The sequence below is a fragment of the Netta rufina genome (assembly GCF_964035555.1).
Source record: "Netta rufina genome assembly, chromosome: 4".
Classification (NCBI taxonomy): domain Eukaryota; kingdom Metazoa; phylum Chordata; class Aves; order Anseriformes; family Anatidae; genus Netta; species Netta rufina.
In genome coordinates this window covers 49403862-49422667 of record NC_140127.1, presented here as the reverse complement: position 1 = coordinate 49422667, position 18806 = coordinate 49403862, and the positions used below count along the sequence as shown (strand labels likewise).

General features: G+C 42.0%; 2 protein-coding genes across 6 annotated transcripts in view; one reads left to right on the top strand and one right to left on the bottom strand.

The window, feature by feature from the left end:
* SCFD2 (sec1 family domain containing 2) overlaps positions 1 to 2014 on the bottom strand; it is a 193692-nt gene extending 191678 nt beyond the window's left edge. The window contains exon 1 of the mRNA XM_084285891.1: positions 1284 to 2014. Coding sequence (XP_084142017.1) covers positions 1284 to 2013 — 730 coding nt within the window. The 5' untranslated portion in view covers position 2014. The remainder of the gene's footprint in view (positions 1 to 1283) is intronic.
* A 2732-nt stretch (positions 2015 to 4746) lies between these two features.
* FIP1L1 (factor interacting with PAPOLA and CPSF1) overlaps positions 4747 to 18806 on the top strand; it is a 43537-nt gene continuing 29477 nt past the window's right edge. For 3 of the 5 annotated variants that reach the window (XM_084286293.1, XM_084286292.1, XM_084286291.1), the window contains exons 1-9: positions 4747 to 4977; positions 5529 to 5568; positions 7963 to 8020; positions 10197 to 10300; positions 12466 to 12530; positions 13583 to 13690; positions 14582 to 14712; positions 15001 to 15069; positions 17708 to 17817. In XM_084286293.1, coding sequence (XP_084142419.1) covers positions 4896 to 4977; positions 5529 to 5568; positions 7963 to 8020; positions 10197 to 10300; positions 12466 to 12530; positions 13583 to 13690; positions 14582 to 14712; positions 15001 to 15069; positions 17708 to 17817 — 767 coding nt within the window. In that variant the 5' untranslated portion in view covers positions 4747 to 4895. The remainder of the gene's footprint in view (positions 4978 to 5528; positions 5569 to 7962; positions 8021 to 10196; positions 10301 to 12465; positions 12531 to 13582; positions 13691 to 14581; positions 14713 to 15000; positions 15070 to 17707; positions 17818 to 18806) is intronic. The other 2 variants (XM_084286295.1, XM_084286294.1) reach the window with 1 other exon arrangement.

Here is an 18806-nt window from a genome sequence, read left to right as displayed (position 1 = left end):
TATAATATCACAAGGCAAACATCTCGCGATGCAAATATCAGAGAAGAAAAATGAAGGGGAATTAAGGTACCAGAGTTAGCTCTGACCTTACTTAACCAGTACAATTTATTAGAGCCCCACTCGAGTTGGAGGATTTATTCTGCTTCTTAAAGCAGAAGTTATGAACTTTAGAACAGGCAGGCAAACCAAAGCAGCACTACACATGCACACAGACCAGGCACAGCACCAGTGGCAAAGTTTTAGACAATCAGAATTCAAGCAGTGAAGACGATTCAGAAACAGATGTGCTGCATGTGCAATACAGCGCCATGCACTTGCTACAGGTCAAGTGGCAAAACTTTGACCTCTATTAGTTATTACAGATGATGCAAACAGAACCTGCCTGCACACACTGCAACAGCAGCAGGCCCATAAGCAGTGCAATGGAGCAAGTGAACGCAGCTGCTCCTGTAAAAATTATTCTGAGCTTCCTGTTTTGTCTGAAACATGATTATTCCACAAGTGAGAGCCCGATACAAACTTCTGCCGGGCCACTGGCCCTGCATCTTGCTGGCAACTCATCTATTCACACTTCCCCTTTTTGCTCTTCTGATATCACATCTTACCAGCTTAAAACACAACCTCGTTCACTAACCTTAGAAGTTGATTACAGTACTAAATAGCCTCCTTCCAGCAATTTCTCAGTAGACTTACACCACTCTCTGCACTTCTCAATTTGTGCATGAATTCTGCATTAACTGGTAGTATCAAATTTACCGTGCTTTATTCTTATGCTTTTATTTCCCACAAAGTGTTTTATGAAATGTTCTGTATTATTTTCACTGAAATGTTTTCCGAGCTGGATGCCTGCTGCGTGCCATTGCCATCACTCAAAAAGTATAATGCACAGCGTCCAGTAATGTATGTGTGTATATATATGAACTCTTTGAGGTGTATAGGTAAGTTTATGTGTAGGTGTGTATCTGCTTGGACAGGTACAATGCTGTGGGTGACAGGTACAATACGTTGGCACATGCCTTGCAGCAATCCACAGGGATTGCTCAGCGGCAATTTCCTTCACACCATGGAATGACACAGGCCTCGCTAAGGTCTCTGATTTGCAGCAAGGCAGAAGGGCCAAAAACAGCCCTGCAGAGCCTTCTGCTTCGCTCTTGGTTTCCACAACCTGCTGTGGGGCAACGATGGGCGTGCGACCACCTGTGACGGTGCACGCAGGAGAGGACTCGTGCAGAAAGAAGCCTTTAGGTGCGGCGAGCTGTGTGCGCAGCGCTCGGCCCCCTTACCGGCGAGGTCCAAGGTCCTGTCCACGAAGACGACGGCAGCCCTGTTTGTGGCCATCCTCCTCCTGTTCCTGGCCGGGGCGCAGCTCGCCAGCTCGGCGGCGAGCAGCCTGCTGAGGCTCCCCACGGCGAAGCACTCCTCCCGCAGCCCCATGGCGCCCAGCAGGGCGTCCAGCTCCCCCACCAGCACCCTCCCCGCCGCCCACAGCTCCCCGGGCAGCGCCCCCAGCCCCGGCTCCCCGGGGCCGCCCTGCCGGGGGCCGCCGGCGGGCGGGACGATGCCGGCCGATGCGGGCAGGAGCCCGAGCTCCGCCGCCAGCGGCACCAGCAGCGGCGCCCCCCGCAGCACCACCTCGGCGCGGCCGCCGGGGCCCATCCAGCGCCGCAGGCTCTCCTCGGGCTCGCCGCCCTCCGCCTCCCCGGCGCAGAGCAGGGCGCAGCAGCGCACGGAGCCCGTCTCCAGCACGGCACGGACGGCGGCGGCCGCCCAGCCCCGCAGCGGCCCGCTCAGCACGAAGACAGCGCGGGGACAGGCAGCCCCCGCCGCTGCAGCCCCCTCGGCTGGGGGCAGCGGCTTCACGGCCAGCGCCCCCGCCGCCAGCAGCTCGCCCGCGCCGCCGCCGCCCCAGTGCAGCGCCTCGGCGGCCGCCGCGTCCAAATAAACGACGGCGCCGCGAGCACGGGCGAGGACGGGCTCCCAGGCCTGGCGGCACAGCCGCGGCAGCGCCGCCATGGCGGAGGGACCGGGGAGGGGAGGGAAGGAGCGGTAGCGGCGGCGCTGCTGACAGCCACAACGCCGCGCACGTGGCCGGCCGGCGCCGCGGGTTGACGTGGCGGCCCTGGGCTGGCTGCCCCGGAGCGGGGCGGGGAGGCGCCGCGCCGCCCCTCAGGGCCGGGCCTGCTGAGCGGGGAAGGGGCAGGGTGATTACAGCTACAGCAGGCGACAAAGGAGGAGGGGTTAATAAATTATGTTAATTAAGGAGTTTGTGTGCTGCCTGAGCTGCTCTTCGTAGAACAGGATCGTAGAATCACTAAGTTTGGAAAAGACCTCCAAGATCATCTGGTCCAGCCATCCCCCTACCACCACTATCACCCACCAAACCACGTCCCTCAGCACCACGTCCAACCTTTCCCTAAACACCCCCAGGGACAGTGACTCCACCACCTCCCATCCCAATGCCTGACTGCTCCTTCTGAGAATAAATGTCTCCTTATTTACAACCTGAACCTCCCCTGGCACAACTTGAGGCCATTCCCTGTGGTCCTATCACAAGTTACCTGCAAGAAGAGGCCGATCCCCAGCTCCCCACAGCTTCCTTTCAGGGAGTTCTAGAGAGCAATAAGGTCTGCCCTGAGCCTCCTCCAGACTAAACAACCCCAGCTCCCTCAGCTGCTCCTCACAGGACTTGTGCTTTAGGCCCTTCACCAGCTTTGTAGCCCCTCCTCTCTGGACACATTTCAGGGCCTCAACGTCCTTCTTGGACTGAGGGGCCCAAAACTCAACACAGGATTCGAGGTACTTCTTAGGCTAAGTGCTTCTTAAGTCTCTTGCTGGTTCAGCTGGTTTTGTGGCACTGGGGAGCACAGCTAACATGGGATTGCTAAATTTCTAGTCATGAAATTAAATTCCTCCCACCTGCTCCACACAGTCTCCTGCCCTGATGTTCTTCCCTACTCCAAACAGAATCACCTCTGTGCTGTTCCAAACCCAATTAGGCCATACAACTACAGGATCCTAAAAATATGTAAATTAATACCCTTCTGGACTAATTTGATCAGAAAAATGAATACCACGGTAACAGCAGGACACCAGGTTTATACCCAAGCTAAACTATTTTCCTCTCAGATTGAACGATTTCAGAGCTTACGTATCTGAACTTTATGCTTGAATACCACGAACAAAGGCTAGATATACTTGATCTTGTCTTACCCTTTAGAGTTTTCATATGATTCCTAATTTCTTTCAGCTACATGGTCAAAAAAGCAGGTACTCTTTTAAGAAAACAAATAGCTTTTTACTTGTGTTGACACGCTTGTTGCTTTCTTTTTTTTTTCTCAAGATTTTATGTTCTGCATCTCTCCTGATTTCTCTTTGTGTTGTTTCCCACAAAACTATTTTCTTTCACCTTTCTTGAATCTGCATAATCAAAGGAAAAAAAATAGAGTTCTACTCCTTCCTTTAATGTAAGGCTAACATCAGTAGTGTATTAAATGACCAAATAAACAAAGCAGGAATGAAAACATAAAAATACTGATGACTCGTAAGAAGTACTGTAACACACATTTGCTTTATGGTAAGTGTCTACAAATGTTTTTTTTTTGGAGCCAAAAACATCTCTGTTGTTGATGCCATGGATATATATATTTTTAAAAAATAAAGTACATGATAAAAACCCTACTGCATGATAATTGCACCCTATTATTCATGACCTGTACATGACATCCAAACATGTAAAATTAACTTCAGGGAAAAAACAAATCTCATTTGAGAAGGTATTTTCACATGAATTTCGGTGAAATGTCATGCTACATATGAAACTCTAAAACAGTTCTCTATGCAGGCAATTCAAGGAATAAGCTCTCCCCCAGTTTTGGTATGCTTATAATATAGTCAAGCTGTCTAGTCTGTTCTTCACAGGCTGTCCTGCTGTGAAAAAGGGTCCTTTTTTTAGTTTCCACAACCATCCTAAGGTGCTGAATACTCCCATTTGTACACAAAACTGGTCAAAACTTGTTTTCACAGTTGTTGGTACTTACATTTTATAATTAATCTTGAAGCTGTTAAGCAGCACTCACAGATGGAAAGCGCGAACATCAATACAAATGGCTTGCTGCTTCCCACTGCTTTTAAAATAGGGCAATTTCTTCACGAAACGCACAGCTACACGCTGGGACGTTTTGTCGCAGCTCGCTATATTTAGGCCTGTCAGAGTGTAACGCTCATAAAGACAGACGCTTTGCGGAGGGAATACGAGCTACGAGGAGCTGCTAAGCCTAAAACACCACTGAGAGAGCCGCTGAGGCGAGTGCTGGGCAGCACAGGCAGCACCGTGAGCTTATCCCGTGGTTACTCTCCCCCTTGCAGCTGCTAGAAGGAGCGAGACACCGCGAAGCAAGGATGCTCGGCCACGTCCTGCCTCTGGAGCACGGCCAGGAGGTCCCCGAGCACCACAGCACCGAGCAGCCGGGGGAGCGCTGGGGGCTGGCGAGGGGTCGCGGGGACAGCGCCGAGGTGAGTGCGGGCGGGCGGCGGGGCCGGGCCCGGGCGGGCCTCCGCGGAGCCGGCAGCGCCGCGCACCCAGCGGGCTCCGCACCGGCCCCGGCCGGGCCGCCCCCCGCATGCCCGTGCCCAGGGCGCCGCGGGGCCGGGCCGGGCCCGCTTCCTGTGCGTGTCACTCACTCGGCGGGGGAGGGGAAGCGCCGAGCAGGCGGCGGCGGCGGCGGGGACGGCGGGACAGGGCCGGGCCGCTCCGCTCCGCTCCTCGCTCGCACCCCCCCCCCCCCCCCAGCACCCACCCCGCGGCCGTGCTGCCCAGCGGGGGCGGCGAGGAGGAGGCCGCCGCCCCGCAGCCCCTGCTACCGGGCGCCGGCGCTGGCGCCCCGCGGGCGGCGGCCATGTCTACCGGCGAGGTGGAGCGGCTGGCGGCGGACCTCGGCGGGGGCGCCGGGGACGAGGAGGAGGAGTGGCTCTACGGCGGTACGGACCCCCGGCACCCCCGGACCCGCGGCCCGGCTCCCCGGCCCTCATATCCCGGCTCTCTGCCCGCCCCCCGGCACCACCACCACCACCATGCAGGCTAGGCCGCGGCGTGCTCCGCCTCGCCAGGCCGCCCCGCGGCCCTGCTCCCCCCCCTTCCCTCAGCGCCCTTTAAAAGGGTCCCCGTGGCCGCTCAGTCCCCTCCTCCCGGCCGGCCCCTCCACGGCTGGGGCTGTGCTGGGGCCTCCGCACCTGTGGAGCGCCGCCAGGGCTCCCCCCCGCCGGGGTCTGGGCGCTGCCGTGGCCAGGCCGGCTGGAAACGGGCTGAGGGAGGTTTGTGGGGGGCTTCAGGGCCTTCAGGCGGTGGGCAAGGCCGGAGGTGAAGCGCCGAGGTGGAGCTGTCAGTGTGGGGGTCTGCCTGCCCGCCCGGGGGGTGCCACAGCACCCTCTGAGGGGGTCTCGGGGGGTGCTGGGGGGTGAAGAGGGGTCTGCATGGCAAGGTGCCTGCTCTGGGCTTTTATTCACGCCTCCTGTGTTTTTCTGTCTCGTAGATGAAAATGAAGCAGAGAGGCCAGAAGAAGAAAAATCTAGGTGAGTATTTTCCCAGCTGGAAACCCTGTAGTGTGGCTGCGCATAAGCTGTATTTGCAGTACGCTTCTTCTTCAAAGTCCACGGTACCTGAACACTCGCACTGATGTCTTTAAAAATCTCCCTAAGGTGGTACGTGTTGTCTGCTGGAATGACTTGGCTTTTCTGTCAAATGGCTTTCCCTGGGAGATTGTGATACTTGATACCAATGTGTTTGTAACTTTCAGCTGTGTGGATGTTGTCCTACATGGATACTTCATGGACACTACATGAATATCAGCATTTCCTTACAAAACATCAGCAGTTTTTTTAACTTTTATAATCATTGTTTGTTTCTAGATGATTTCAAATTAAGAATAAAAGACAGCCTGTCTCCCCCCAAAAGTTTTCAGCATATTTATAAAAAGAAGAATCCAAGGAAGCGGTGAGGTTACCGCCCAGTTTGATGTGCAGGTCCCATAACACATTTTTTTTGATTGGTATACAAGTCTTTGAAAGAAAGTTAGAAAAAGCTTTGAAAGTATTTAGGGAAGCCTGCTTGATTTATGAGGAACTGTGTGAGAAAAAGCACAAAGATGTTCCTTTGAAAGTCTAGCGAGGTTGGTTGGTGGAGTTTGGTAACGGGGACTGAGTGGAGTGGGAGTTGGTATTTCACACTGAATGGGAGAAGTCTCACAATTTATAAACTATGAAAACCGCAGATTGCAAAAGTAAGTTAAAATTAAATAAATAAAGGGGAAGCCAGCTCAAGAACACACGCATTGTTATTTTCTATAGATGCCTCCTGAGTCAGCAGAGATTTTTTCACTGAGAACTGTTGGGCTTAGCAACCCTTATTGGACTTCGTGTCCATAAGCTTGCTCAGTTGCTTTTTTTGAACTGATGGAGATTTTTGACAGGCACATTACTGCGGTAATGCCTTCCACTAATGGACTGCGTATGATACCATTTTGGAACTGCTACTAGATGCAGTATTTGATTTCCATTGATTCCCGTAGTATAAGAAACAGAATTGTTTCCTGTTCACCCTTTTCCACGTCACTCAAAATTTGTTGCAGACCTCTGTTGCATTCGCTCTGAACCATCTCTTTTCTAGGATAAGGACTGACTTAACTTGCTCCTTATTTGGATGCTATTCCATATGATTTGATTCCTTGTGCTTGGTTGTCTTTTTACTGACCTGATACCTTTGGGCAGTAGTACTACACCTTTTGTCAGTAGTACTGTTAAGAAAATTATTCATATGGCAAACAAAATGATTCTTAGTGGTGTTTCACTCTAGATTCTGGGCAATAGAATCTGTCTAGGTTGTTCACCTTGGTATGTAGTTAAGGACTGGAAAGAGGAATAAATTGTAGCTTATGTTTCTTACGGGCCGTGTTTGGAATTCTGGAGGCATGGCAGCAGTTTCCCTATTAAAAGGTTTGGTCTCTCGCCTCTCAGTTTTGGCATTCTTCATACGTAAAAATAGTGAGGTTTTATTCAGGTTTGTTAGCTAGCCTGTCATCTTACCGGGTGATGAAATTACATGGTTAACCCTGAGTCCCAGGGCTGTGCCTGCGTTGGGTTGGGTTTTGGTGTAACACTCATGGGTGGGTCTTTTGCCAACAGATGGTAGGATCAAAATCATTCTCTGCCTTCCAGTTCATCTTTAATAAAAGCTGTCAGTTGCTCACTCCTTTGCAGAGTCCAAAAATATATTGTCAGTGAAAGAATATTGTTTTTAAATGGCTTCCTGCTTACACTGCTGTTTGTGATGCAACGTTTGAACAGAGTTAAAGGAACTGTGGAAAGTAAAATATTGCTGTGTCAGAAAGAGCAGTAGGTAAGCGTCTAGTGAGACAACTCATTTGCATGAATTTGACAGTGCTGGTCATTTTAAATGAACCAGTAGTTTTAAAATTTTTATGGTTTTCAGTCTTCAGTTAAATCAAATTCATTTTTGAATTGTAGCCATTCTTGTTGGTAGAAGAAAATCTTACAGTGCAGATGTGGAAATTTCAACTCAGTGCTACCTTATCTATGGGTATTGAAGTGTATTTTTCCATTATGTCTTTGAAAAGTGTCAGTCTGCAGGGGAAAAAGCCCACCTGTTATTCTCCCTCCACATGTTATGGAATATTTCACTTTGATTTCAAAAGAGGATCCAGGTATAGCACCATATTGCTTTAAAGTATTCCATAAACATCCAGTTCATGTGATTTCTGGGAGCCAAATGTTAGTCTGCTAATATAAAGTTATTTTCTTTGAGAATTGTTTTCAAATTAATGCAGAAGATAAGTTGAACCTTTTCTGTTCTCCAGAATGATGTATCAGTGCTTTTTCACCATTAGTTGGTGTGTGGAATAATGTGAATAAATAACTAGTTTGATTTTTTCCTGTTTGTTTTTGTTTAAGTGTTCCTCCCCCACCTGGAAGTGAAGAAGAAGCCGCAGAAAATGGCGTTGCGAAAACGGTATTTTAAATGTGTATTTGATATACTGCTGCAATTTGTTTTGATTTAATGGGTAATCATAATTTGGCTGGGACTTATATCTAAATGAGTTAGTGTAAGTATATGCATTGGACTTTTTTTTTTGTGAAAGGTGTTTGACACTATCTGCAGAAACCCTGTAAAATCTAATAAGGTAGGAAATCCGATTTCCAGATCCAGTCCACTATTCAAAACTAACTTACAGAAAATAAATAAACGGTACCTCTATTTTTTTTTTTTTTAGGAAAAAAATGGTGCTTCAAGACAGCTGTCTTCTTCCAAAGGCATCTGTTTGAAAGAGATGCACTATTTTTCCTCACTGATAGAAAAATAAAATCCTCTGGTCATTTTTCTTTCTTGAACATGATAACAAACATTAGCAGAATATGTGAAAATATGGCTCAAAAGATGAATGATAAGTGCCTTTTAGAGGCAACATAGCAGACTTGTTTGGTGTCAGTCTTCGAAGTTCAGTATGTTAGTCTGTCTTACACTTTCAGTGTTATGATGAGGGAAAGGGCTGAGAAGCGAGATTTACGGTTGCAAAGTTGATAAAAGGCCTCAGTTTACTGTGAATGGGAATGACTTAGGGCTGCTATATGAAAAATAGCCCGTACACAATGGGCATCTTTAGCTTGCAATAGTGGTGCAAAAAACTTTAGCATATTTGTGCAATTTTCAAGGCCTGGCTTCTTTCTAAACTGTATTTTTCTTCAGTAGGACTAATACTTTATGAAAGATATTCAGTCTTAAAGTTGAGGAAAAAAGCTGCATATTAAAACTGAAAAGCTTTTTATTACAAGTGCACCAAAGGTTTTTCATGTTGACCCTAATACTGTATGTGGGCAGTAGCTTTAATTTTAAAATATTTCTGAAAGGTCTCATTGGCTTATGTTCCTTCCTTAGGGTTATTTTTATACTTGCGTATCTTCATATTTTTCACCTATAAAAAACTAACATGGTTGCATGTGGATAACTGCAGGCTACCTGGCCAGAACCAACTTAGTTTTTGTATGTTTAGCCTCTTGCTGAAGGACTCAACAAAGATGTGGATAGGGGTGATTTGGCTGGTGACAAAATTGTTGAGGAAGTTGCTCAACAAGAAAACTGCTGTAAGAAAACTAATGAACTACAGCATATGAGCAAAAGTCCAGCATGGGTAATTGTTGAGTAGAAGAGAGAAAATAGAGGGTAGAAAAGTTTCATTTTCACAGTGACAGAAGGTCTCCTCCACTGGTGATTCTCTGGGGTGTTTTGCACAGCCTGTGCTGTTCAATGTGTTTATAAATTATTTGGTAAACTGGTTAAGTTGTGGGACCATGAGTTTTCTGATGTTACAGAGTTATTCAGGATAGTAAGACCAAGGACCATCTGTGGAGAACTGAGTGGTTAATAGGTGGTTGGTGGAATTCTATGTAGAAAAAGAAGAGCGACGTTCATGGAAGGAAAAACAGCTTTATGAGTGCATTGATGGTCTCTGAGCTGATCATTACCATTTATGAGAAAGCCGCTAAGCTATGTGGAAAAATCCATTAAAATGTCATTTCAGTTGTTGTCTGAAGTCTAAAAAGCAGTCAAATTTTGGACCGTAGCCAAAAGTGATTAGGGAGCAAAACAGAAGAGATAATTTTCTCACTACATAAATTCATATTTTGGTCACACCCTGAATTCTGTGCGCAGTTCTGTTCCCCTCATGCCATAAAGGCTTTGCTTCAGCAGCTGTAAAAAGTTGAGAGAAGAAGGGCAGCAAGAGTGTTTGAGTTGCTCTGGATATACAGCTGAGGCTAGCGAGAAGCTGGTGTCACATACCTTTAAGCTCTTTCCTGAGTGGTAAGATAACAGTAGAACTGGTGTTTATGATCTAGGTAGAGGGAAGAAGGTATTAATGTAGTGGAAACAGTTTTATGCTTATTTAAGAAATACCACGTTTCCAAAACGGAAGCTTAATATTGAAGATACTTTCTTGTTTTGATCCAGATATTACCAATATTTGTAGCTTTTAAACTGATGAGCCTAACTTTTCTGTCGGTGGTACTCTATCCTGAGGTCTAGGAAACAGAGAATTTTCTTCTATTAAGGATGTCTAGGATGGGTAGTTTTGTCTGGATTGTTTTTTTAACTGCAAGTTAAACAAGTTAAGTTAACTTTTCCTTTGTAGAAGGTGACCGAGGCTGAGGATGACAGTGATAGTGATAGTGATGATGATGAAGATGATGTTCAAGTCACCATAGGAGATATTAAAACGGGAGCTCCACAGTACAGGTAAGTTATTTGCAAATATTAACTGGAGGAGCCTTAAAGATTACATTTAGTTATTAATTCAGGCTCTTTAATACTTGTCAATTACATTTTAAGCATAGGTAGCCTCAATGTATTTTTTCAACTCTTTAACAAAGTGTTTGTAATGATACAGTGACTCAAAACAAAGAAACAAACAAAGTAAAAAGAAATCAATGAAGTGTCTTAACTTACACAACTCTTCCTTTAACTTTTGTTCTCAGATTTTGAGAAATAGTTGCATTAAATATTTGTAAACTAGAAAGTTGTCTTTTTATTATGGAATAGCTATGTTACCTAGCATTTTTCGGGTCTTGTTTGTGACATTGATATCTGTGTTGCAAATGGAGTGGTAAGCACAGAGAACATTAGAAACATTTCTCCTTGGTCCTATTTGTTGTGGATACAGTTCTAATGAGAACTCTAGTTTCAATTCCTATTGATGTTCTGAAATAATGTTTTAATGTACTTCAGGATGCAGCTGCTAGTCTCTAGAGATGAATTCTCGAGATCGTGGGTTAGGGATTTGTATCATAATTTATTTTTGCTACTGCTGTTGCTCCATGTTCCTTGTCTGTTGATAAAGGGCTTGTTTTTCATTGAGCGCTTTTAAAGAATGTTAATTTTATCCAAAATAATTAAGTAATATTTTTTGCTACACTGAAGTTTTATGAGGGAAGTGGTTTGCTTGTTTGTCTTGGCAATCCTAGTGTTCTTATGGTTATTAAAAGTTACTAGGATGTATTTTTTATTTAATTAGAATGAAGACAGGTGCGCAAGTAGGCCTGAATCATACGTTATTGTATTTTTAGCTTTAGAATTCAGGCAATACATTAATTTTTGAAACATATTTTTAAACTTTCGGTAGATCATATCCTAAAGTAACTATGCAAATCAAAGTGATGTCAAAAATAGCATTACTTTCGATTCTTTGTTTGTCTGTTTCCAATAACTTGCAGTAGGCCTGTCTTTTAGGCAATGACCTCAAATTTTGTGAGACTAAAGCAAAACTAAATTTATTTTCTTAATGGAAAGAGCATTCACTAATTCAGAAAAGAATTAGCAGGTGCTCCACTATCCAATATGAGTAGAAAGTTTTATATTGAAATAGTTGTTCTGTGAAAAATCTTTTCTGGGCAAACTGGTCAGAAAATTCATGGAAGGGGCAGTCTTCTGAAACAAGCTCATCATTTCTGTTCATCTTAATGTCATTACAGAAAGTTACTTCATAGGATTAAATTATTTTTCTTACAGTAGTCACCCACTGCTTAAAAAATTTAAGAAAGTCATACACAAGTACAGCATGGGATATCAGAAAAAGATATGTTTTGTACTGTTGTAGCATAAAGTAGAATGAAAAAAACTGCATGGAAGTGGTACGGTAAATCCTAACTCTCAACTATACGCTGCCTTCTAATTATATGTTAATCTTGTTATGTTTATGATAACACCTATGAAGATAAGCTATTCTGCACATAAGTGGTAATGAAAGCTAGCTCTTCCTGTTCCAAATGAACGGTGTTGAAATTCCCAAGGTAGTGAAATCAATTCAGTGTCTAGATTTCTGAATGCATTTTCACGAGGAAAGTTCTCAAGTATTTTGGAAAGTGAAATTACAGATATTTTTCTATTGGTCACACTGATAGATAATTGCTAGAAGCACATTGAAAATGCCATTCAGTCATCTTAAAGAAATGCTTGTATTTCCACTTCTGTACAGATTAAATAAAATAATAATGAAAGCAGCAAAGGATCTGTCTAAACCCTCTCTTTTATTTTGTTTTTTTACCCTAATCCCCAGAGTGTCATCTGTATCCCTAAATGAATTTCGTTTCTCCTTTTTCTCTTCTGGTCCTGTCCATTCTTGTTTCTATCAAGGTCTTTACCCTTTCAACTCAGGAAGAGTGACTGGGACTTGCTTCACAACTGTTTATTAGTTGGAGAAGTTGCTACTGAGCATAGAAAGGTACTCTCTCTTGCTCCTAGGATGATCTCTTTACTTTTACAGTTACCAGCTTGGAAAGCTAGAGATTCAGGATGGTGATTGAGCCTGGGTCCAGTTTGTTTCTGGATCTAGCTAATTCTTGTTTTATATTTTCTTCTGGTTTAGAGTTTTCCCTGTCTAATTCAGTTTTCTTAATTTCTTTAAGTTACGGAGCAGCTCCTGTGAATCTCAATATTAAGACAGGAGGACGAGCTTATTCATCTTCTTCTGGTAAGAAAATTTACACCATGATATTACGAAAAATGCAAAAAAAAAGTCAGTAGCAATGCATAGTCTGTGTCTGTTTGCTTGTTTAGCCTGTATTTTTTTAGTTAGAGAATTCTTGCAGAATGTTCTAGTGTGAGGACAGACAAATACAGACAACTATTTGTCAAATATTAGATAAATATAAAATTATTAGTGTTCTTAAATTGTTCAATGCTTATTGCTTTGTTTGCATTAAGTGCATCTGAAACCTTGTTCCATGTACATGTTTTTTTCTCTGTTGAGTGGCATTCTTTGCAGAGAGTGGACAATTCTAATTTATTTTTTCATTATTTATTTTTAATCAGGCAATCTTAAGCAGTTGGGTTCTTCGGGCGTTTACTGCCATTATTTAAAGTAAATGTAGTTATGCAAATAATTCTCTAGTCTTTGTCTCCTGAAAAATTTATTTGTATATCATCCATGGTTAATGGCATAAATATTATTAAGCTGATGATAACTATGAAAATTGATACATAGAAAGCTTGTCATCTTTTTATCATCCATCTGTAAATTGTCTAGTTGGCATAGGCTACCTGGAAAAGGAACAACAGGGTTAGAGGTATTCCTGGTGGTGTAAAATAAGTGATTCTTGTGATCCATGGATTCATAAAGTTAAGTTGTGGCACGTGTGTACAGGAATATGCAAAATCTGAGTTCAAGGTGGAGAGTATGTGTTCACTTCTAACTGTGGGACTACAGTAAAGCTTTCTGTGCTTAAAACTCACTTTAAAGGGTTATTAATAAGTAGACTCTTCAAATAATCACCTGTTGAATTCAGGTTTTCTTATTTAAATGTTGCTGTCTGTATGGCTTTGCATGAAGAGTGATTTTGGTGCATAAGGGACATCAGAGGTTCTAAAAGCATATAATTGTTTTGGATGAAGGAAATAGCCTTCCTTTCTAAAACCTCTTGTTTGGAATAAATCTGGCTTTTAATTTTTATTTCAAGTGTTACAACTATTTGAACTCTTCTTAGCAGTGACACAAAGTTCTAACTTTCTAACTTTTCTGCACAGGTGTAAAAGTTAAAGGGGTGGATCTAGATGCACCAGGGAGTATTAATGGCGTGCCACTTTTGGAAGTAGATTTAGACTCTTTTGAAGATAAACCTTGGAGAAAGCCAGGTAATGCTCTGGTTTACATTAACTGATATGTATGTATTTAGAAGGTTATTTTAATAATAATTCCTATTTACTGCATGTAGAAATTTTTTACCCTACAGCTAGAAGGTACTGTATGATATGATTTACAAAAAGCTGGTAAGTTACCCATTGCCTTTGTGTTATGCCACAGTGTGTGGGTGTGCCATGTTTCTTAGTGTGCATCCCACACATACATCAACAAAAAGAGACTGTAGGATATACCTTAAAAAAAATACAATTACATATATGCTGAAATGTCCTTGGTAATCTGTATGTCTGTGGATGTTAATGCTCTTGATCTGTGCCATATTACAGAAGATAAAGCAGAAAGGAAAATAGTTTGAGCATGTTTGACCAAGCAGCACAGTGAAACATAGCAGCTTGTGCTTCTTTGTGTTTGTACACAGGCATCCGTAAGCCTTGAAGAAGGAGCTGGTACCACATGGACTTCCTATGAGTCTCCCATGTATACTGTCCAGTTGGCTCAAATCATTAGGCCAGACTTGTCTGGATGTTTGTTTTTCTATTGTCAGTGCCTCTTGCTGCCATGCATAGTTTATTTTAATGTTTTTATACTACATTGGCAATGCAAACAGCATCTTCAGAATGGAACAGGAAAAAAAGCCTTTGATAATATTCTGGTGTTTGAAAGTTTGACTGTTTAATCCTTCTTACAATAGAAGTATTTAATGGCATCAAATTAAACTAGGAGTCAGTGAAACAAAGAATCAAACACAGTGTACATTTCAATAGCATGGCTTTGGATCAATACCTAATCCATTTTGATTCTGTAAATAGAGATACGTATTTGGTGAGGAAAAAGAAAAGATGAATTTTGCACTGTCATAAAAACTTGTGCTTTTCTACTTAAAGGGGCTGATCTCTCTGATTACTTCAACTATGGGTTCAATGAAGATACCTGGAAAGCTTACTGTGAAAAACAAAAGAGAATACGAATGGGTCTTGAAATTTTACCAGTTACCTCAACCACAAATAAAATTACGGTAATTACTACAACTTTTTTTTTGTGGTATTCTGCACGCTTTTTTTCCCTGTAAAGCTGCTTGTGTGTCGTAAGCTTGTTTTGCCCAGTTCAGTGCATTTGTTGTAAAGTTTGCACCTGACTGCCCGCCCCTAAGCCTAGAATGTTCTTGTGTTGCTTTTCTGGCAATCTGTGTGGGTAGTGTCACAGTCGAGCTACAGCTAGATCGCATCTGTACCATTACTCAGAATGTGGCCCATGAGTTAAGAGTTGTATGGTATCTTAATGGGCAATGTGTTATTTAACTTAGGCTGAAGACAATGCTATGGAAGTAACACCAAGTGCAGAGATTCTCGATGGCAGATACCATCTTTTTAAGGTGAATTTTAGTAAACTTTTGTTGGTTGCTCTCATTTTTGTCGAGTATTGCTTCCCATGCCAACGCAGACTGATAGAAGAAAAACCGAAAAGGATGCAGCCATTATTTCAAACTCTCATCTTACATCGGTGACTTTTTCTGCATATGTCACAAAATGCTGAGTAAAAACTGTCGCTTTGTTCGTCATCCTTCTGCAAGCATGTGGGTTAGTGGCCTGGTGTACTAACAAATTTCCTAGTGAAACTAATTTTTCTTTATGTGATGGTTTATTATTTTTAGTTGTAGCGCATTTGTTTGTGCAGATTAAAGAACTTGTACAGATGTGCTGGGGAAGCTTTGTAGATTATAGCATGTTTATTTTTCTTGTGGCCTTGTAGCTTTTATTTTGTTTTGTAGCACTTATCCTTGGCAATTCCGAGATGTGAAAATCAATCTTTCTTATTTTCCTGTTGTCCTTTTGAGATTAGATGGCCATAAATCAAGTTATATATGTCATCTTTCCATTAGGAAATGCTGATTTGCAGGGAGCAGAAAAATGTATTTGGCAGGATTTATCTTTAGAATTGAACACTGCTTTCAACTTCTTATTTTCTAAAATACTCTTTTGTTTGACACTAAAGTTAAAATACAGAGGTTTTTATTCTGTTCAGTATGCAGACAGTTTAGTTCTTGAACTCTCATTAAACTAACTTGGAACTGTTTGTTGCTTTCTTCTGTATACTCCTGTAACAGAAGTGTCAATTGCAGACGAGTATTTTTGGTATCATTTGTTTCCCCTCATATACTACTAGAGGGCATCCAGATATTTTAATTTTATCTTAGCAAGAACAGATCAGAAGCTCGTGGGGCTACTTGCCTTCCTCATTTGTCGCAATAGTAGTGCTATGGAATGGGGGAAATGCTGGATAGTGGGAGTTAGGAGTTTTCATCGTAGCTGATGACTGAAGGTACTCTCAAATAAATGTTTTTTGAACTTTTGTCCTGAAGGAAGAAGGATAAGTATTCCAAACCAAAGCTTCCCCTATTTCTTTCTCAGTATTGACTCTGGAGTTTCTAGAGGTCCAGTGATGAAACAGTACTTTTGTACTTTGTGTCGCAAGGGTTGAAGTAGGAAAGAGCTCATAATGCATTTTACATGAAATGTGAATATAATTGGTATCCTGTTAATAATAATCTCTATTCTTCTGAAATATGAAGTCTCCCATTGTTTGGATGAATCTTCTATAACTGACAAGACTATCTCCTACATTTTCAAGTTACTCATTAATTATTAGAAATCTTAGATTTTTCATATAAATACTTAAACCACACTTGATATTTTTAATATTAAAAGGTTTTCATATTTGTGGATACTGAAGGTAATTCAAATTTTAAGGAATCTTAAATACTTACGTGTTTTCATGGATTTGCTACAGAGGTGTCTGTGATTAGAAATGAGATCCTGCAAAAGCTTAGCAGTTCACTTGCCTACAAAAGCTGTGAGAACAGAGTCCATATGATGTTGTATCATGACTGAACTAACTGGGTCTCTGTACAGTAATTAGTATTTATTGCTACTTATGAAACTGTTAAGATACCAGGGATTTTAGATAACTAAACATCCAGGTTAAATAAATGCGAAATGCTTTTATGGTTTCAGGATTACTTCTGTGTGTGTGTGTGCTGTTAAAAGGCTGTTCCTTTTAAGTTTAAAAGGTTGGGGTTTGAGTTGTCTTAATGATTAATACATTTTTGGCTACTAGCTTCAAAATAGTTTTGTTTGTTTGTTTCCACTTGGAAGGGCACTTTATTTAAATAACAAATAAAATATTTGTAGTTGTGTGGCTGATCCAGTCAGTAGGAGTGTCTTTAAAAGCTTAGTCTGTACAGCCTCGTCTATTATGCTAACCCATGTAAGTTTTTCTTTCATATTTCATGTGCTGTTGAAGACAAACAGTACGTGAAGTAGTTGCTCTAAAGCTCTTGCATAGTTTTAATAATGTCTCTATGGAATTTTGCAGTACGGCAGAAACAACAGTATGCTTTTAAAGTATTTAATTTAATTCAAACTAATGGAAAACCTTGTAAAGTTGGCATAATCCGGAGCATGAGGTGACTATTCCTGGTATGACTGGGAAATTAAGTAGTTACTAGATTTTCTTGTCAGTAAAGCAGAGAGAAGGGATTTGCTTTCTTGTCTCATAGTTTACTGTCGGGTAGCAAACTTAGTAGATAATTCTGTCATTAAGATTATGGAGTTGGGTTGGTTGGTTTGTTTTTGTTTTTAATCATTTTGCTTCTTTAAAAATTAAGATGTTATTTTGTTTGTACAGGAAATTCTCCAAGAAAATCAATTGGGTGTGTTGTTCGCATCCAAATCAAATAAGTTGAAAATAAATATTAGAACTGTATAATTTTTGCTAATAAATTGTTCTCTGGCACATTGATTCTTATACATACTAAATACAGTACTTAAGTTATATAGTCTTTTAAAATATAGTATTTTATTAGCTGTGCAAAGGTGTTAGTTCTTTTTAAATCTGATTAAGGTTGGACTTTCTTTTTGTGTTGGCTATGTGCTGTGTTGAGTGTTGGGGCTACTATACTTCTGAGTTAAACTAACGATAAAACAAACTAATGATAAAACGTTATTTTGAAGGTACAGCAGGGCAGAACTGGAAATTTGGAGAAAGAGTTGGCAGTGCAGTCGACCAAAGCTGATTTCACATCTCCTCCTGCCTTATTCAAATCAGGAATTCCAACAAACAGGTCAGTTAGACAGTTGTAACTCAAGACCAAAACCCTTTTTATACTGTTACTTCTGTGTATTTCAACTTCATGATTTTTGTAGGAAAAAGACAGAATTTGTTTCTGTAATAGGTAGAAGTGGTAGGAAGAGCAAGCTATTGTAATCGCTTGTAGCTTTCAATCACCTTTACACAGGAATGCTGTGCTCCCTTCTTGTCGGTTCAGAAAATAGAAAGTAGAAGGAGAGGGGATAAAATCATCAGGACCAAGTTACAAGGGAGCTGTAAAAGTGCGGATGTTTATGTATGACACCATGTTGTCTGTGTAGAAGGAGATTGGCCAACAAAATGTCTCCAGCTAGCATCTTTTTTGTTCTCTACCTTTGGGTATTAGCTAACACACCTTTTCAGTTAACCAAAATTGCATTAGGCAACTATTACTTCAACCATTGGAAGGATTCCTGGAACCCATTCTTTTTCCTGTAAGGTAGCTTTAGCTTCTCCATATTTGAATATTTTACTGCACTTTCTTTGAAATGGGAGGATAATTTCCTTACTAGAGTTTCTTCCCCTCCTTCTCCCAGCCCCAGGCTTTAATAAGTTCTGCTCTTAATTGTAAGCTGCTGCTACTTGATATCTGGCACTTAGCTGAGAATGAATCCAAGCTTTGCTTTACTTATGAAGTGATTTCATTTAGGAGCTTTGTTTTTGTGTAAATTAAAAGTCATTGTATTGTACGTCATGGCAGGTTGTACGCTTTCAGCAATTTAAAGAGTAGTGTCTATAACTCGCTTTTAGTGGAGCATCCATAAGTATCTTGACTAACTCAGGCACTCGTGTTTATTTATTCCACCCTTTTTGATTCAGTTTAACACCCAAATATGTTTGGCTTGGTGGGGGGGAGTTGTACTTGATACTTTTGCTTGCATTTGCCTTTCACTCCCCTCCAGGTGACCTAAATTCTTTTCTGACCTATTAGGTTTTAGTAGATTTGAGTTGTTTTATTTTTTT